Genomic DNA, 20,682 nt, shown 5'->3' with positions numbered 1-20,682 from the left:
CTGCAGCCTTGATATATCGCATAGCGCCACCATGGATGACAGAGCGAGAAAGATAGGCGTCTAAATTCTAGCGAGGACAAGCTGTTCATAGTCCACAGCAAGGATTAAGAATATTCAATTTCAACGAGCGCGGTGGTCTAAAAGACATAAAGCTGTCATAAATCCAAGGTTCAGAACAATACGAACATGCAAAGTTTCGAATCTGATTACATGTGTAGAAAAGTCGCATTTAAACAGAAATCACCGCCAAATCCATCGCCCCAAAACACAGGCGCCTCCTTACATCACAACACAGCAAGAGTTTTGTTTCTTGGCCTGTAACAGAATCAGGTCAACAGATTGTCTAAGAGGAGTGTGAAATGGGTTGCCATACCTGGGTATAGAACATCTTACTCTGGGCTGACAGACCGTCGCTTTTGGCAACCAGAGAATCTATCTTCTCGCCGCGCTCCAACACACTCTCGATCTATGGAGAATTAGCATGCCCCAAAAGAGTATGATTGGAAATGGTAGACGCATACCGTCTTGTGAAGGACGATCTTGGTCTCGTCCAGCTCCTGTTGAATCTTCATGATGCTGTCTGCCTGGCTGGGGTCCTGGTACTTGATGATGTATTCCTTGAGCTGCGGGAAGGAGCAGGCATTTTCACGCAAATTCGGGTCTGAGAATGCCGTGCGCGGGTTCTTGATGAGGAACTCGTCGAGCATCTTCGAGAGAAGCTGGTGGGCCACCAGCGCGGGGTACTCTCCATCAGTCACGATCACACCGGCCACGCCTTCCGTCCGACCGTACGCGTGGAAGGTGTAGGACTTCTCTTCGACATCCTGGCGTTGCCCTGGGTTTGTGCGCTCGGCAACCGTGCGGCAGAAGAGCATCAGGAACTCCTCATAGCTGTTCCGACCGTGCGTGGTTAATATCGATGACAGGCTGTGGTTGATTGGTAGAGGTAGACCTACTTTTGCCGAGTGAAACGGGAGAAGCTAGTGAACGTCAGTCTCATATTCTCCTGGACGAACCGGATCACCACACTCACCTGCTGAGCTCCTTTTCCCCGCATAGTTGCAGGGCGGGTTTCGTGTCGTTCCGAAGAACCTGAAAGGCATCAAGAAAATCAGCATCAGCTCCAGATAACGTGGAGCAGCTATCGGCACAACAAAAGGGATATGAAACGTACGCCCATATAGAAGATCTTCATGACGGCGAATAGGACAGGTCAGCGGGGCAGACCAAGAGGACCGAGAATGGCGAAGGGAGGAAGTGAAGGAGGTGTTGAGGGCGAGTGTTGAGCAACCCGACAAGAGTCAGCCAGGCGCACAGTCTGACAGTTAGGGTAGTGTAGTGTCGTGTGGGTGGCAAAGCAGGGAAGAATCAAAGCTGCCTGAACTCCTGACGATAAAGCGGGAAGTGACGCTGCAGCTCTCCACGTTCAGGCCTGAGGCACCAATGGCTCACCGCTTTCCCTGATTCCATGGGGTTTGGGTTTGGTGCAATTGTTGATTCATACCGGGACTTACTTCACTGCACATCATGGCCACCGCTGCAGCCGAATCACAGTGGCTGGCCCAGCTGGCCGCCATGCGCCAGGCTATCGCCGATCTCAAGCTTCCCAAGGAGACCCCCGCCGATTCAACCGGTTATGGTAGCGACCTTGACTTGGATATCGACGAGGCATATTCTTCTCCGGCAACCGTCGACGATGTATGGGACATTATCAGCTCGGATGATGAGACGACGGACGATTTGGAGGACTTGGATGATCTGATTCCCGCGCATACCCCATCTCTCTACGACCGGCTATGGTTGGAAGACAAATGCCAAGGCGTGGCTACTCGAAATTCGGGCATGGATGCGTCAGAGCTGGCCCAGCAAATTCTCGCCGTGTTGGCTGCCGACAGCACCGATGAAGAGCTGCAGATGTCTCTCACGGAGATCGTGGGATTCGACGACCTGGACCTGCTGATTGAGTTGATTGCTCATCGTGGGGAAATCCTGTCGGACAAGCCACCAACACTAGAGGCTCAGACAGATGGGCTGCTAGCTGGACGACTGCAGACACGCGCAGAGAGGGAACAGACCTTGCGACACCAAGACTTTGAACACAAGCATGCATCGTTGATGGCCGCTCAGACCCGATCCGAGCCGGCGTATCCTCATGTGTTCAAGATGCACGATGCCAGAAATCTTCTCGCCGCTGGGGGAAAGAAGTTTGGTCTACCCGTTGGCAGTAAGCAGATCGAAGAGCCCAAATATACGGAATTCGAGATCCCGGCCTCGAAAGTCGGTACCCTAGGACGGGGTCAGAAACTGGTGGAGATCGCCAGCCTGGATGGGTTGTGCCGGGGTACTTTCAAGGGCTACAAGGCTCTGAATCGGATGCAGAGTCTGCTTTACGAGGTCGCATACAAAACCAACGAAAATATGCTGATTTGCGCCCCCACCGGTGCCGGTAAAACGGATGCTGCTATGTTGACGATTCTCAACGCTGTGGGGAAGAACACTGTCCCCAATCCACTGGAATTCCCCGATGCAACCGATTTTGCCGTTCAGGTTGACGACTTCAAGGTTGTTTACGTGGCACCGATGAAGGCGTTGGCCGCTGAAGTGACGGAGAAACTGGGCAAGCGCTTGGCATGGCTAGGAATCAAGGTCCGCGAACTGACTGGTGATATGCAATTGACCAAGCGGGAAATTGTGGAAACGCAGATTATCGTCACCACCCCTGAGAAATGGGATGTGGTGACCCGGAAAAGCACCGGCGACACCGAATTGGTTCAGAAGGTGCGTCTGCTCATCATCGATGAAGTCCATATGCTGCATGATGAGCGCGGAGCTGTTATTGAATCCTTGGTCGCCCGTACTCAACGTCAAGTGGAGAGCACACAATCTTTGATTCGTATTGTCGGCCTGTCAGCGACGCTCCCCAACTATATCGATGTCGCAGACTTCTTGAAAGTCAACAAGATGGCTGGTCTATTCTTCTTTGACTCGTCGTTCCGTCCTGTTCCTCTGGCGCAGCATTTCATCGGTGTGAAAGGCAAGCCTGGCTCAAAGCAGTCCCGCGATAATATCGATGAAGTTGCCTTTGAAAAGGTTCGCGATATGCTGGAACGAGGCCATCAGATCATGGTCTTTGTGCATTCTCGTAAGGACACCGTCATGACGGCCCGGATGTTGAAGCAGATGGCTGTCGAAAACGGCTGTGACGATTTGTTCAGCTGCCATGAGCACGAAAATTACTCTTCTGCTCTTCGCGATATGAAGCATGCGCGAGCTCGGGAGTTGCGAGATCTGTTTGCAGGTGGTCTCGGAACGCACCATGCTGGCATGAGTCGAAGTGACCGGAATCTGATGGAGCGGATGTTTTCTGAGGGATTGATCAAAGTGCTATGCTGTACTGCCACCCTTGCATGGGGTGTCAATCTTCCGGCTGCTGCTGTTCTCATCAAAGGAACTCAGCTGTACAACCCACAGGAAGGTAAATTCATTGACCTGAGTATTCTCGACGTGATGCAAATTTTCGGTCGTGCTGGCCGTCCTCAATTCCAAGATACTGGTATCGGTTTCATCTGCACTTCTCATGACAAGCTTCAGCATTATCTTTCGGCAGTTACAGCACAGCAGCCCATTGAGTCGCGTTTCTCCAGTCGACTCGTGGATAACTTGAACGCCGAGATTTCGCTGGGCACGGTCACCTCCGTCCCAGAGGCTGTGCAGTGGCTAGGCTATTCCTATCTTTTTGTGCGCATGAGACGTGAGCCACGAAACTATGGAATCGAATTTGCCGAGTTGCGCGATGACCCAATGTTGGTTCAAAGACGTCGGCAGTTGATCATCCAAGCGGCACGGGTTTTGCAGAAGAGTCAGATGATTATCTTCAATGAGAAGACCGAAGACCTGAGGGCTAAAGATGTGGGCCGCATTGCCAGCCAGTTTTACGTCCTCCAGACCAGTATCGAGATCTTCAACGAAATGATGGGTCCCCAAGCGAGCGAAGCAGACGTGTTGAAAATGATCAGTATGAGCGGAGAATTTGACAATATCCAGGCTCGAGAAAGCGAGTCTAAAGAATTGCAGCGTCTTCGAGATGAAGTCGCGCAGACTGAGGTAGAAGGGGGCAATGACTCGCCGCATGCGAAGACTAACATCCTGCTGCAATCCTACATCTCCCGTGCAAAGATTGAGGATTTCGCTCTCGTTTCGGACACAGGTTATGTTGCCCAGAATGCCGCTCGTATTTGCCGTGCTATCTTCATGATCGCGCTGAACCGTCGATGGGGCTATCAGTGCCAGGTCCTTCTGTCACTTTGCAAGTCAATTGAGAAGCAAATCTGGCCCTTCGATCATCCCTTTCGCCAATTCGACTTGCCTCAACCAGTTCTCAGAAACCTGGACGAGAAGCTCCCATCATCATCTGTCGAGTCCATGAAGGAAATGGAGCCTGCTGAGATTGGACAGCTAGTCCACAATCAGAAGATGGGGAAGACGCTTTCGAAGCTTCTCGATGACTTCCCTACAATTAGCATCGAAGCTGAAATCGCGCCGCTCAATCGGGACGTTTTGCGCATTCGCCTTTCCATCTATCCCGAATTCACTTGGAACGATCGCCATCATGGCTCATCGGAGTCATTCTGGGTCTGGGTTGAGAATTCCGAGACATCCGAGATTTACCACCATGAGTATTTCATTCTCAGCCGGAAGAAGCTCTATGATGACCACGAACTCAACTTCACCATTCCTCTCTCTGATCCATTGCCGAGTCAGATCTACGTTCGTGTGATCTCTGATCGCTGGCTAGGCGCAGAGACTGTGAGCCCGATCTCCTTCCAACATTTGATTCGACCGGACACGGAGAGCGTCTATACCGATCTCCTCAATCTCCAGCCGCTTCCAATCAGCGCTCTGAAGAATCCCATCTTGGAGGAGGTCTACGGGCAACGTTTCCCGTTTTTCAATCCCATGCAAACACAGATCTTCCACCTGCTGTACCATACACCGGCTAATGTCCTCCTTGGCTCACCAACGGGTAGTGGCAAGACTGTGGCTGCCGAGCTCGCAATGTGGTGGGCCTTTCGCGAGAAGCCTGGCTCTAAAGTTGTGTACATTGCACCTATGAAAGCCCTCGTGCGAGAACGCGTGCAAGACTGGCGTAAACGTCTGACGGCGCATATGGGATTGAAGCTAGTCGAGCTTACTGGTGATAACACCCCTGACACCCGGACTATCCGAGACGCCGATATCATTATCACGACGCCTGAAAAATGGGACGGCATCTCGCGTAGCTGGCAGACCAGAGATTACGTGCGGAAGGTGAGCCTGGTGATTATCGACGAAATCCATCTGTTGGGCGGCGATCGAGGCCCGATTCTGGAGATCATTGTCTCCCGTATGAACTACATCGCTTCTCAATCCAAGGGCTCGGTTCGGCTCATGGGCATGTCAACTGCCTGCGCCAATGCCACGGACCTCGCAAATTGGCTCGGAGTCAAGGAAGGCTTGTTCAATTTCCGGCACTCCGTTCGCCCGGTGCCTCTGGAGATTTTCATTGATGGTTTCCCCGAGCAGCGTGGTTTCTGCCCACTTATGCAGTCTATGAACCGCCCGACCTTCCTTGCCATCAAGAATCACTCGCCCGAGAAGCCGGTGATCGTCTTTGTGGCTTCTCGAAGACAGACTCGTCTTACTGCCAAGGATCTGATCAATTATTGTGGAATGGAGGATAATCCTCGTCGGTTTGTCCGGATGTCTGAGGATGATCTGGAAGTGAATTTGGCACGAGTCAAGGATGACGCTTTGAGGGAGGCTCTCAACTTCGGCATTGGCTTGCACCATGCTGGTCTGGTCGAGTCGGATCGACAATTGGCCGAAGAGCTCTTTGCCAACAACAAGATCCAAATCCTTGTTGCGACAAGTACACTTGCCTGGGGTGTCAACCTCCCCGCCCATCTGGTCGTCGTCAAAGGCACTCAGTTCTTTGACGCCAAAATTGAAGGATATCGGGACATGGACTTGACTGATGTTCTGCAGATGCTCGGTCGCGCCGGACGGCCGCAGTTTGACACCTCAGGCATCGCACGCATCTTCACTCAAGATGCTAAGAAAGCATTCTACAAGCATTTCCTGCACACTGGTTTCCCGGTGGAGTCAACATTACACAAAGTCCTTGACAACCATCTTGGTGCCGAAGTGTCTGCTGGAACAATCACCACGAAGCAGGATGCCCTGGATTACCTGACCTGGACCTTTTTCTTCCGCCGTCTGCACAAAAACCCATCGTACTATGGACTCGAAATTTCGGCAGAAGAACAAAACACAATGTCCGCGCAGAGCATCGCGCAGGAATTCATGATTGATCTGGTCGACAAATCCCTTGACGACCTGGCCGAATCCTCCTGTGTTCTTGTTGACTCTGCCACTGGGGAAGTCGATTCTACGCCCTTTGGCAAGATTATGAGTTACTACTATCTGTCACACAAGACCATCCGCTACCTCATGTCTCACGCCAAACGCGATCCGACTTTCCAAGACGTTCTCAGTTGGATGTGCTCCGCCACCGAATTCGATGAGTTGCCTGTCCGTCACAACGAAGACTTGATCAATGCCGAGCTGGCCCAGAACCTACCGCTTTCCATCGAATCAATGGGTGATCTTCCGATGTGGGACCCTCATGTCAAGGCTTTTTTGCTGCTGCAGGCTTACATGTCGCGAATTGACCTTCCTATCTCGGATTACGTCGGTGATCAAACCTCGGTCTTGGATCAAGGTATCCGTATCATCCAGGCCTCCATTGATGTCATGGCGGAACTTGGCTACCTTCCTGCATGTCAGATGTTGATGGCTTTGCTTCAGTCTATCAAATCGGCAAGGTGGCCCGAGGACCATCCATTATCGATTCTTCCTGGTGTCGCCACTGAAAAGCCGCCTCGTGGTCTTCCTGACTCGCTCGTTGCGCTCTCACGTCAGCCCGCTGCTTCGGTCTCCTCTTTGGTCAAGAAGCTCTCTCTTCCACTTCAGTTCACTCGGGCTACTTCCCAGCTGCCAGAACTCTCTGTTTCAGTTGCTGGAATTTCTTCTCGCGGTGTAACCGTTTCGGTCGTGCGACGGAACCCAGGCTTGAATCCAGAGTACAGAATCTATGCACCTCGGTTCCCCAAGCCACAAAGTGAAGGTTTCTTCCTGGTTGTCTGCAGTGCCATGCCAGATGGCAGTGACGGCGAACTCCTTGGACTGAAGCGAGTATCCTGGCCGTCCAAGCGGAATGGTGGTAACAATGACAAGAAACCCCCCGGAACTGGTTCCAGCCGCAACAAACCGAACCAGAAGGGCAATAACAGCAGTGGCTCGCCAACCGTTCGCTCTTCGGTCAAGTTCCCCAATGAAGCTGCTGCTACCACCCGGGTAAATATCAAGATCATTTCCGACGCGTACATTGGGATGCAGTGGATCTTGTCGAATGTAGAGGTCAATCTGGATCATGACAAGGAGACCCAGATGGTCTCAGAGCCCAGTGCTCCTCTTAAAGACTGATGCTTTTTGATACTTTCTTTCATTGGTGAACCCTCCTGTATCTAAGATTACATATGTATCGGATAATGCCTGGCAATGCTTGGCTTGCTCTTTCCGTTTTAGTGCTCACTGAGTGCTCCCTGAGTAGAACTGAGCACGGCGCTGGGCGCCCTGAGCTGCTCACGGAGCATGACATAATCACGATGGTCCGCTCACTGAGCACTCACGGACCTCTCACCTGAGCGGCCTGATCCACTCACTGATTGCCCTGATTCGATCACTGAGCCCTCCCTGAGCATGGGGATGAGTGCCCTGAGTAAGCATACCCCCAATAAAGTGCACCCCGCTAGTTTCGTCCCTATGCAATATTTTCCCATTTGCATCGCTCGTATTTCTCCCATCAACAAAAAACTCGCATCAACAATGTGACTCTTATTGGACTAGTGGCCCGCCTCTTACCTCAGTGGCGAAATGCGCGGTGGGTCCTGTTCAACAGACATGTTAATCCCTCAACATCCTACGATATTACAGCTGTTTACACTGGTTTTTCGAATCGATGATCATTGTATACATTCTAGTCTAGCAACAGCCAAATTCTCCTTCCACTAATTTGCGATGACCGATCGATCTTCTAGGGCCATGTTATACTCCCAGGAATATAGTATCATCTAATAACTCCTTAAGCTGAAAACTAGAGCAATTGGATGAAGCGGTTTAAAGATCCACAGTTTTGCGCTATGACCTTTCCCTGCTAGTCTGATTCTCTCTACAACAATAGGACTAGCGTCATCCATGTGACCGACGTTGGACCCTAGGGAGTTTGCTACTAGGAACCCTCGTAGTAAATGTGGAGGGAGGTCTGTTCAATTGGCTAATCAACCTTTCAACATCCTATGGTCATTCCTCTTTGCACCTTTTAATGTTTTTTTTTCTGTTCATTTATTTTTAGAATACAAGTTCATTGTTTGTCTGATAACAAGGTGATAACAAACATCAGGGTTTAAACACACTCTATAGATCTTGATCATCGATTTATATTCGAATTATAGCATTCTGGCTTAATTCGTTATATCCATTCTAGTCTAACAATAACAAATCTCCCCTCCAATTAAGCGATGACGATCTTCTTGGCCATAGTATGCTCCTAAGGATATAGTCATGCTTACTAACCCTTTAAGCTGATCATGTGGCTTCATAGGGATACGAGTGTGAGGGAAATTAGATGAAATTGCCTAGAGATCTACTATTGTATCCTATCATGGGGTAGCCGGAGCTATCAGTGCTTAGATGTAACCACTAAAGATTTTCTTTAGTTGCTACTAGGCGTATCTATTAGAAGCCTCCTAAGAGTATACAACGTCACGGCTTTTGCGCTAGTACTAGCGTATATTGTGAATTTGTGACTAAAGCCAACCGCTTAACGTCTTAAAGATACTAAGAGGGTTTTGGTAAGGACCGGAGAGCTTATTCCTAGGAGCTCGAGGCTGGCACCTAGGAAGTTGCGAGCTCCTAGGAACTAGACTAGAAATGAAAGCGTTTAGGGGTCTAGTGTCTACTCCAGTCAACCTTTCATAATAAGTGAAGAAACAGGAAATTGAACAGGTTGTTTAAGGGTTGTCTACAATGGTGTTTAATCTTAAAAGTCGGTGTTGAAGTGCCACAAAAGTGAGTCTTCAACATCTTCTTTAACACCGTCTGCCATAGGAGGCACAAGCAATAACGAATGTCGTAGTAATACTCGACTACGTTGTGAATAAGCTGTCAGGGCTTTTTCCGGCTATAGGGTGGAAGCCTAAAATAGTAAGCCCTCAAGCCTAGCTTCTATTTTATTTAACTTTTCCCACATTTCGCTCCCTTCTGCTTTTCAACCGGTTCCCTCTACCTACCAGACTCTTGTACTAAGATATTTCTTGTGAATGTCATAGATCTCGCACTCGCCTCGCTCAGCTTCACAATCATGAAGACCAATGTTACAGAATTCTCTAGGAGCCGTGAGAGCAGTCCTAACATTGGATGGGTTACGCCTCACTACCGTGGCTTCTACACATTCGAGAAGGCCAACACAGCCACGAGCAATAACAAGGCTACCCATGGACAGCTCGAACGAAAGGAGGGCTTTTCAACTTACCATCGGCTCGTTGCGCTCATATGGAGCAGGCTGATGTCAAATGTATTCCGAATTCTCTCTCTGGGCTGGGAGCTCTTTGACGTCAAGAACGATCATCTTCTACGGGCAGTGAGGAGAGTCTAGTGTACTAGGCGCGTGAAACTCGGGCCCGTTCCATTGGTATGCTTTTCTTTGCACCGTCTTTTGAAAACTCCGTAACTCATACAGACATCTCTAATCCTAAATCCATTTCTCGATAGGAAGATAAACTCTCAGGAGCTGCCCACTCGACCTAACCACCGTGCTGCCAAAATTTTTGGAAAAGCCACTCCCTATGGCCAGGATTGTCAGCACTACCACGATCCGAGCCGTGAAAGGAGCGATTCATTCCTTCCGTACGAAGTTTTAGTTACAGGTCTTCGACTCAACATTGGAACATCCAAAGATATGGGCTCTATTCACAGTCTCTGTCTACGTTCAGTCGACCTCCTAGTTCGCTTCAATCACCTTTAGGGTATGGATTCTACTCGGACTTTAAGGGCTGGAATTGACACAATCTGTTCCAGCGAGGCCAATCGCCCGAGTTACTTCCAGGCTGTTCGGAAATCTGTGCGGATATCATAATTGACTCAGCACAAGAGGTGGACCGCATCCAAACCACCTAGGGATCAGAATGGAAGCTCCCCTAAAACGTAGGTTTGCTTGCAATCAAACCCTAACATCAAAACATCTAACTTTCTTTCCAGCACACCGAAGAAACATCGCATTCTTCCAAAAATGTCTCTGCCTAGGACCCATGAAAAACACGGTCCCCAACATCCTCACCTTCTCCCGACTACTTACTACCCCCTTAGTAGGGTATCTCGCGCTTTGTAACATGTTTGATGCATAGTGCAATTAATCGCGCCTTCCCTTCTTGAGGTGAGTTTGATGGATGATCAAATCGAATTACACTGATTATTGCTGAAGGGGATGAACCGAGGTAAAGAGCTTGGTCCAATCTATTTTTCGGGTAACCCAATTCAATCACCCCTATAATTCTTGAGGTGAGAAGGATGTTTCTGTGGTAGGGTGTAGAGTTGGGTGATAGTGCCTTGTGCGCGGTGGGCGGAGACATGATGGGTTGGGAGTACCTGCGCTTCAAATTCGAGCGTGGAAGTAGCCACTGTCTGAAAGGCAGAGAGGACCCGGATGAATGCTGTCCGCTGAACGGTGCGCAGCTGTCGCAGATGAGTCTTATCTCGGAGTGGATCGTGCCAGACTGTTGACGCGTAGTCAACGACCGCTGTGACACATGCCTCGTAGAGTTGTCGCATCTGCTCAGGCCGAAGTTGTCGCAGCCCTCCCAGGGCGATGCTAACCTTGGTGGCTCGCGTGGCGGTCTGTTGCACGTGTTCCTTCCATCGCAGTTCGTGGTCGAAGACCACGCCTAAGAGTTTAGCCGTTGTTGATGGAGAGATGGCATTGCCGTTCATGACAATCTGGCCTTGGCATTGTGCTTGCTTCTTCCTGGTGATGTGGATGAGCACTGTCTTCTTTACTGCAAGGCAGGACCCTGTCCTCTAGGCCCATGCTTCAATTCGTGGTATATCGTCAGCTTGGATTTTGGCTAGATTCTCCTCAGCGGACCGGCCGACCCGCCAGCAGAAATAGTCGTCGATGAAAGCCGTACGATGATAACTCGAACGCCGATCTAGCAGTCTGGCTCAATGATGATCGGACGAGCAAAAGACGTGCCACCAGATCTCTGTCGTTCCTTTGTGGTAGTTTGATGAGACCCCGTGCAAATATACACACAAGGCCCAATAAGGACGCGGTCCCCGATTAGGATGAGGGCGTTAGTAGAAATAATTAGACAGCCTTCACACGTTATCTAAGACAAAACGTTGCCTGGCACGATAGCTTAACAAAATAATGCTTTTACATTCGTATAACCTTTAGAATTGAACAACTTCGATATACAGTACTACGAACTTGATCACTCAGCGTGAATCTCAGTCTCCGCAACAAATAGGCTCTTCCATCGCCGTCGTATTCCCAATTCAGTCTAGATATCGCTAATGAGGGACTGGGCTACGGAAATCCCTTCCTCAATGCAAGCTGCGCAGGTACCGAACTAGTTTTCGGAAGTAGAAAAAAAGTCAGCTACATCAAGAACATTCAGGCGAGACAACATCAAAGGGACAATAAAATGGAAATCTTACTCCTGAAGATCCAGATCCAATCGCCTTCAGGGCGTCCGAGAAGCATTACAAATCCTGGGAGGTGTTTGCACCCTCGCTTACTGCAGCTTCGCCACAATCCACAACAATAGGAGCAAATACGCCGATACAACCCTTGGATATTCTACAGAATCATGGTTCTTCCTGATATGAGAAAAATAATGTGAGGGTATTTTTCATGCAAAGTGGTTAAGGTGGAAAAATTTGTCAGGCGTATCTTATCAGACATTGTTCAACAGCATTACTCTTCTCTCATCTCCATAGGGTTGGCTAACCTCAAATAACCACCTTCAATTTAATGTAATCGTCTTTATAGCACAATATTGACGGACTATTCATGATTTACGATTATAAAAGGTGAGTCGTTTCTCAACACTGTTGTTGCAGGCATGCTTATCGCTAAATTCGTGAGGTAAGTCGCTCCTACAGGCGTGACAAATCGACGATTAGATGTACTGTGATTATTTGACATCAAAATTTGCTTTCCGAGCAGGCCCTTCTCGATACAGAATAAAACACTATATTATAAGACGTTTAACTATCTGAGTGCGTCAACGAAGAACTCGGGCTATAATCATTATCATCAATGCGGCCACGCTTGCTGTCTCTCTCCACCGCTTCATATTTCGACACATCTTCGGAACTGGTGTTGTCTGGGGGAGTCTCGGTTCTTCGACGCTTCAATGCACCAGGCCGAACATTGTTGATAGAGCCAACACGTCGCACATAGGCCGCTTGCCTTGCTTCGGCTTCCTGTAGATAATCACACAGCTGTTCCGACGAGATCGTAATTTCCTGGCTGAGATCCGGCCATTCCTGCGTCAACTCGTTGGTGCCGAAGTCTTTAAGCATGAGTCGTAGCGCGGTTTCCTTCAATGGATGGCCGTCGATTGTTCGGAAAACCTTCAAATTCATAAGCATTAATCAGAAGAATCCATGCAATTGGCTCAACAAACCTGTTCCTTCATCACACAGGTCGATCGAAACTCCATAGCTCCGTCCTTCGTCTGATATGCCGGACGCCACACAGAAATTGTCGCCTTTTTGGATCCCTTGTAGTCGACATCAAGGCACACAACTGCATTGATGCTACCATCGGTGCTCAGAATATAATCATCGGCAAGGCGCCGTATTTGGCGGCTCTTCTGTGAATAGCAGATTTCGATTACCACTCCCGGGTATCGAGCTTGACAATGACCAAAAGACGCGTCTGGCTCCCGTCTAGAAAATACCACTTCTCCTTTAATAGCATCCTGAGGCAGATCTATTCGTGACGACGCAAAATGTTTAATCTCTTTCGCGAATCCTGCACTGGGCCCGTCACCCCTTTGTAGCACCCTTAATTGACTGGACATTTCCCATACTAGTTCTGCACAGAGTGTTTCATGGAGAGGGCTTGGCATTCGGATCGAAAGACGGGAATAACACGGATCGTAATCGTATCTTTTGAAACCGCTTTGAGCAAACATGGTTTGAGAGGGGAGCTAGTTAGACAACTTACGTGACTTTATCATTCACGTAGCTTCGAAGACTTTCGTCGGCATTTAGCACGCGTAACAGCCTCGCATAATCGTTGGGGTCAACCTGGTACTCAGTCCACGGGCTTAATCGGTGGCCCTTCTGATGACGTCGGAAAAAGTCGACGACAACCTGGGCTCTCGTCGAAGGTTTTTCTTCGGTTGGTGGAGGGGTTAAAGGAGGCTCAGAAACACTCTCCGGCGGTGTTATGTCAGTTGCCATCAAGAGTGAAGGAAGACATATCAGTTGATGTCAGCTATCCGTGTGTTTATTATTGGGGCTGAAAGGAGGGGGTGGACACTGCTGCCAAGCCTCACGTGACGGCCGCGCTGTGCACCTGAGATCGCCAATTCTCCCCCACCCTTTGAGATGCCAGTCGATCAGGACGCTCTTCGCCTACTTTTTCTTTACCCCTATGTACCGACTGCCTACTCGAGAAGCTCTAGTGCCACGTGTTTAGCAAGCTGCTGCGAGACTAGACAAAGAAGTCTGTCCGTGGCGACCAAGACTGAATGCCCGGTCTGTGGCCCTCAATATCTACATTGCGCAGGGAAAGAGTGAAGGCTAGGAGTCGTCCGTCGAGTAGAGAACGTGCCTTTGCTGTTTTTCTGTTTCTGTGGCTTTCTATTGCACTAAAGTAGACTCGCATCAGCGACATCTCTGTAACATGCAGGACTTCATGATAGTAATACTTTCGACTTTCGCTAGGCTCAAACTTGGCTTCGCCTACACATAATGACAAATAAGGAAATCCTTTTTCTCGGCCTAGATCAACTCGACACAACTTTTTCATCGACTCGATCCAAACTTATTCACGACCATTCTCCTCTGGGCCGTTGACGCCATTTTCGCTAGCTCCCGTTCAGCCTGGTATCTTCTTGTTTGTCTACTTTGAAAACCCTGGGCGAGTTCTCGTAGTCTTTCCCAACTCCATCCGGCTTCCACTACCGCAGTCATCGCCTGGGGTCCAATTGCCGCAAAACTACTCCAAGGGAGAATTTCGTGATGACCGTTTAGAAAAAATTCCACGGTTAACTCTTCGGGACCACAATCAACTTTTGCAAATATGACCACCTAACTCTACGTAAGCCCACGAGCCTTCTAATATTCTATTGCATACTTACCTTTTTGCTCTCTGCATTGCTGACAGGCCTCGTCCCCAAAAGCTTTCCGGGGACTTTGAGAAACCACGTAAAAGCGGAAATCCACATTCTGTCCAAAATCTACAAGTTATTAGTGCGCGGCGGGTTTTGTATGTTATTTATATTTCCTTCATGCTTGACATAGAAGCCCTAATCAACAAAAAGCTCATTATAGATAGGCTCGGTGTATGGGGGGTAGACAGATCTGGAGAAGTAATAGTAGCAAGTGTCGTAGGTTAATAATTGCGGCTTTCCATGTCTTTCTGGTCTCAGAGGTAGCTATAGCACGAGTGTCTTTAATGATGACCCTAAAGGATAAAGCGCAGAAACCCTTGCCACCCATTACCATAATATGTATTTGAGGACTCCCTTCCTACTCGGTATTTACCACTCTTCCTTTGTCATAAATTATTGAAAATCAGAACTCTGATTTAATCAATTCACTTACTTTACTTGTTTTCGCCCTCAAGAATTAATAATATTCCAGCCTAGACTTTTAAAATTCATGATGGCCCCGCTTTCACCATTAGCAACGCTAGGGTTGCACATTACAGCATTGAAGCACTCTATAAGACATGACGACCACTAATAAAACGCTAAGGGCCTTTACGACACTCAAATATAAAGACTCGAATCACTTTTTTGGCTCTGTTCTACTAAGTTTAAAAGAGTATGGCTCTTCTCTGAGACTATATGCTTGCTGACCAATGGTATATAGAAGCGGCTCAAACAAATTTGGTCCTTCGACTTGAGTTTTCTTAAAATACAGCCCGTCAAGACTAGGTCTGAATAGACACTAACAATGGAATGTAGAAGGCCCCAGAAGTTTCTTAGTGTACAGTATCCGTAAGACTCTTCAACTGCTCTCCTGCTGTTGTGCACGGCCTTATCAATAGCAAGTTCCCAGCTTAATATTTGATATCAGGTTCAGCATTCTTAGCAAGAAGAGCATTAGTCACATCTACTTTGTCTAGGCGAATAGGCTTATGAAGAGAGTTCTAATCTAAAAGGGCTTTTGTAGTTCATAGGAAGAAAGATGGTTCAAACATAACTTGACTAGTGGGCCGATTCTACTAGGAAATGAATTTCAGGTAGTCAAGCAAGTCGACACTCTGCCTTCCTACGGTCTAATGCAGCAGCTATCCGGACTTGAACTTTGTTAACCCAGAAGCATCCGTAATAAACTATGATCATTTTAGTATACTGAGATGAGCACTATGGATTTCTTTTCTACATAGAGTCCCTATCATCACACCTTCTGCTAGCCATGCGCACTCATTCTTCTAGTGCTGATACTTTATAAAACAACTCACCCAAAGCCATGTGTAGCGGCATTCGCTCTATTTTGGCCAAATTTCGCTGGAAAAATTCTGTTGAATAGGGCCTCTCTGCGCTAAGTCCGATACGATGGTAAAGCCGCTTTTATAAATCAGCAAGAGGTTTTTCTAAGAAGTTTACTAAAAATTGCAGCTACCAGCGGCAGCCCGAGCCTCTACCGGCAGTTCATATAGATTTCACCTAAGACAATAGATGGGGCGTGCAAAGAAGGAGACAGCCCTTCCTGCCGTAACCGGGATGTCCCAATATCCGATGGCAGATGCGGGTTGAATATAACAATTGTGCCTCGAGTTCGGACACACTGTGGGAATAGAAAGGTTTTTCCCATCGATGACGAAAGCAAATATTCCCAAGAAAACTCAGCGTGACATCACTGCTTGTCTTGATAATGCTTGGAGAGAGACGGATGGCCATAATGGGTGACTGCCAAGTTGTCCATGTCGATGAAATACCTGTAATATTTAGAGAAAGTAATCAGGGTCTTAGTTATGCCACGGCTTTGCCTAATGGCGCAGCAAGCCATCATTCATCCCTGCTCACTCGTACAGTATGAGACTATCTTTGCCCCATATGGGTCTGTGCCGTCCCATAGAATCCCATCCAATAGGAATAATCCCAAAATCAGGTACCTGAAATCGCCAAAATTAGGTTTGGGCTCTCATTTACAAAGCTGAATCCTAGAGGTCCTTGTTTAAAGGGGCTGGCAGCGCATTCAGTTCACCCTATCTGCCTTTTTATTCTATTCTCATTGTTTTCTCCAACTGACCTACGATTCATTTGGCGCCAATTACTATATCACTAGTTTGACTGATTCCAAACATTCACTACGTGAGTTCTCTTCACCATATTTACAGCATCCTATGTCCTTTTTCTAAGACAAAGTTCCAGTTGCAATGGGTCGGGGAATTTACGATACCACTGGTGCAAAGAAGCCGCCATCTAAGTAAGACTCCTTAGAGGTGTAAAGTATATGGTGTAGAGATTCAGATGCTGATAAACTCCAAAGCACTCCTAAAATGAGCCAGCAGTCCAGCTCCATACAATGCTGGAATCACGGATGCAATGGTCGCGAGTTCTCCACACTTAGCAATTTGCGGAGGCACCAGCGTGAGAATTCAGATTTTTCTAATGTTAAGTGCCACATTTGTGGCAGAACGTTCGCCCGAACGAGAACGCGGAATGAACATATTAAGGCCATCTGTGGCCGCCTCGAGCTTCAGTTGTAGGGGGGTACAAAATGTCGTTATTTTTCCTATATGCTTCACTTTTATTCTGTTGAGCTTCGATTTTGATTGAAAATGGGTTTGTGCAATAGTCCTTTCCCTATTTCAGAGTAGGGAAAAGTTGAGGGCAGCAAATTTATGGGTATAACGCCTTTGTCTCATTGATTGGTGCGATAATTACCTTTCTGACGCCACATATGCGCAAAGGCTGCGTGAATTTGGGACGAAGGTACGGACCCCAAAGTGTGATGGCCAAAAAAGGGGTGATATCATGGCTATTTGCATTATGAGGGAATGTGATGGTATCGTTGATACTGGCTTGTTCTTTTTCTACTAGCATAGCAATCAATCCGAGATTCTGAATAGTGGTATCCTTGTTTAAATGGAAGGATTCTAAAATTCCCAAATGTTTAGGCTTTGACCTTCTGTGGACAGGACCTGAGTTCCACTAGAGGTCATAAATCGAGCAGGGCGGAACCGAGTTTCTGCCAAGTCCCATCATCTTTAGACGAGAGGCTGGACAGCGTCAAAGCATCTATTATGCGGCGTGTATATTATGGAGGTGGTACCAGATTGAATCGTAGCACGAGAGCAAATCCTTGGATCCCTTCTACTAGCCCACTTTATGATCAAAGGCGTAACTTTGTAGCAAGTCCGTGTATTTACCCAGTGACAATTTGATTCCAGTCAAAGCCGAGTTAAATGGTTTACAAGTCAAGCAAATTTTTTTTCTGTTTTCCTTCGCACGACCTTGGCCGCCCCACCATATCTCGGAGTGGCGATGAATACTATGCACTATGCCTTGAGATTCCACAGTTCACCTATGCAGTTACTAAAGTGTGTACAGCTCATTAATCAATGCTAGCCCCAACACACAGGTTGGTGGCGCTGTGCTATAAGGTTTTATGAAATTATGATTCTCTTACGTTTCGGCTAGGCGCGAATGGATATGGCGGGCAGAATTTGGATAGACAGCCGAAACCACTAAGATTTTAGGTATTTGGGTAATAGTAATTGCTGCGATCTGACGCTGTGAATTTTTGGTTATCGCAACCGATAGCTATGATCAATACCAAGATAAAAAGCCGATTCCTGTCGAATGATGCAAGCAGAAGACCTTCGTGGGGTTTCAACTGGAATTATTGGTGTCGGGATGACAGGATCCTTTAAGCTCCTCAAAGAAGTCAGGTTCGAGAAATGAATCGTGGGGTCAAAGCTGATAAGGACTAGGGCAAAATGACTAGGGGGCAGTCCACGACATGGGAAAGTGTAGAGGAGTGATCGTTCGTCAGAGACAGCACGAATAGGTACAGTGCTCGCTTCTAGACGCAGCAGATGGTGTAGAAGGTGTTGACACGCTGATGAAGCGTCATCCGGAGGCCACATATGCACACCGCGGGAGACAAAACGCTCTTCTGAACCGTCGATGAACCGACCTTCCGCATCCATCTGTGTTGGGCGACGTAGCAACGCGTTAGTCCCTTCAGCTTTTTCCTCATCGATTGGGCATTTGCGATCCTACGCAACTGTTCGCAGTCTTAAACGGTCTTTGTCGATCACAAGGTCGACAAAGGTCGCTGCGCCGAGGTGATAGCTTCTGTGTTTGGTGTGAGCCCGTATAAATTCCTTTCTCTGTCTCGGACTATCCTCCCGTCCAAACTCGGAGTGGTAAAGTTGTGGTAATCGATGCTGTGCAGTGGGCTCGTGAGTGACACTAACTTCCGGTATACAATCTGGAGGACATATTCCGGCAAGAGTTTCTTCCGGTGTGGGTAACAGTTGTGTATACAACGTGCGGTGGTTCTCGCTGTTATTACCATAGAGCCATTCGCGACGGCACTCGAGAATGACAGGCCGTCCGAACGTTTCGTCGATCTGTATGGAGAGATCCGTCCATATCTCAGTCAAAGGCCCTTCAAGGTGCTCACGGCGCCAGAGTCGACCGCTTCTTTTGAGTTCCTGGCGCGGTGCAAAGCAAAACCAACGATAGAAAGAATTGCTGTCGTCCTCCTCTATTGAGATTGCATAGAGGTGTTCCTGATACATCTCGAAGTATAATGTCTCGCCGATATCGCAACTATTAATTCCATCTAGCGAAAACACAACTTTTTCCTATGTCATAAGGTCCTGGCCGCACACGGACCACATACCGCCCACATTGTTGGTTGGGAATGTAAAGGTGCCGTACCAGAGGTAGGACCGGCTATGCCGAACGAATACTTGTTCGGAGCCTTGTGCGATTGCCAAAAGCTTTAGTTGCCCTTGCTGGATCGCGTCGGGATGCTCGAAACAGGTTCCAAATAGCGCCCCCATACGTTCTACCCAAAAGACCAAGAATCCGTCATTATAATGGGCGAGCTTCCATAATGATGATGGGTCGTCTATGCCGCTTAAGTGGCCACCAAAGTCAAACGCTTCGTCTGATATAAGGGTTTTCAGGTTTATCACACGTTCGTGACGACCACGGGCATGCAAATCGAGCAGCCGGACCTCATCTTCGATTCTGTAACACAATAAGCCGTTGTGATACAGAAAGTCTGCCGCATAGGCTAAGACAGTAAGCGAATAGGGGGCCGCGGTTGCAATTGCTTCGTGGACGTCAAACCTATGCTTGATAGCATTGTAATATCTAGCCTGGGATGCCATGGCAAATTGGCCCTCTTTGCTGTAGAGCTAGTCATTCTGGATTGTTGTCAGCTTTGTTCGCTCGGCTTCGTTTTGCCTGCCTACTTCAATAATTTTGCGCGCAATAACGTCGTTCTTCATCCTTTCATGGATAGTTTTCCCAGTGCGACTAAGATGGATAAAATCATGGTCGTCAAGCAATATGGCGATCTGATAGAAAACGTCGAAAGGAATAGACATCAGACTCCATGCAGCAGACATGTTGATGAAGCGGTGGAATATTTGAGAGAGGAAACAGCACTGACACAAACTAGTCGTGTGCGGTATTGGGTCTAGAGCCTCATTTAAATGAGCCCATGTACTACGTCGTAGTATCCAGTCATCCGTGGGAAGTAGGAAGCAACTTGCCTAGTCTGGTCAGCCGTCACAGCACCAAGTTGTGCCTCTCAGATCCTGTTGGATGAATAGCACACCCGAAAACGGCTTGAGCCCGAGAATCAATAGCGTCCTCGCTCTAGGGGCTAAAAGAGCTCCTGCAGACCAAGTATGCACCTAGTACTTAGACGAGCCCCGGAACCAAAGAGTTGAACTTGAGGCGTATCCATTACTACACTGTAACGAAACTAATTCTCGTCCAAGAGCACCAATTAGAAGGGAGTATGCTCCCACAGCTGCTATGCCGAAACGGCAGACACATCTGTTGTGGAATGGTGAACAGAAAGGCAACAGTCCGTGCCGCGCTCCTCAGTTTTTACTAGCATCGATAATACGATATAATACGGCCTTGGTCCTTTGTTTTGTTACTATCTCTCTCCAAGTCAGCTTGAGCTTCAATGTTGAGCACCCACATTCGTTCACACCTATCCTAACTCGTTAACGGCCCAAATCTGAAGAATCTTTGTGGGCACACAGATATCGCTACTTTGCAAGCAGAAACAGTGTTTTAGGGATTAAGGCAGTGCTTTGCGGCGCTTTACTGCTTTATTCCTATTAAAGTCCTGCTT

General features: G+C 48.1%; 3 protein-coding genes across 3 annotated transcripts; 1 reads left to right on the top strand and 2 right to left on the bottom strand.

Moving 5' to 3' along the window:
- Positions 1–279: 279 nt before the first annotated feature.
- On the bottom strand, positions 280–1,195 carry PFLUO_LOCUS5880 (palmitoyltransferase; the record flags this gene model as incomplete). Its single annotated transcript, XM_073783369.1, has 6 exons — positions 280–315; positions 374–466; positions 522–891; positions 957–980; positions 1,034–1,092; positions 1,175–1,195. 6 exons carry the CDS (start codon positions 1,193–1,195, stop codon positions 280–282), a joined length of 603 nt encoding a protein of 200 aa, XP_073639931.1.
- Positions 1,196–1,527: 332 nt separating this feature from the next.
- Positions 1,528–7,524, top strand: PFLUO_LOCUS5879 (Putative steryl acetyl hydrolase mug81; the record flags this gene model as incomplete). The annotated part of the gene is made up of 1 exon (XM_073783368.1): positions 1,528–7,524. The coding sequence occupies one exon, from the start codon at positions 1,528–1,530 to the stop codon at positions 7,522–7,524; it is 5,997 nt and encodes a 1,998-aa protein (XP_073639930.1).
- A 4,842-nt stretch (positions 7,525–12,366) lies between these two features.
- Positions 12,367–12,824, bottom strand: PFLUO_LOCUS5878 (uncharacterized protein; the record flags this gene model as incomplete). Its single annotated transcript, XM_073783367.1, has 2 exons — positions 12,367–12,735; positions 12,789–12,824. The coding sequence occupies 2 exons, from the start codon at positions 12,822–12,824 to the stop codon at positions 12,367–12,369; spliced, it is 405 nt and encodes a 134-aa protein (XP_073639929.1).
- Positions 12,825–20,682: the final 7,858 nt, after the last annotated feature.

Source organism: Penicillium psychrofluorescens (genome assembly GCF_964197705.1).
Source record: "Penicillium psychrofluorescens genome assembly, chromosome: 4".
In the NCBI taxonomy this organism is placed as follows: Eukaryota; Fungi; Ascomycota; class Eurotiomycetes; order Eurotiales; family Aspergillaceae; genus Penicillium; species Penicillium psychrofluorescens.
Note: the sequence above shows the minus strand (reverse complement) of the source record. Positions and strands in the feature narration are given on the sequence as shown.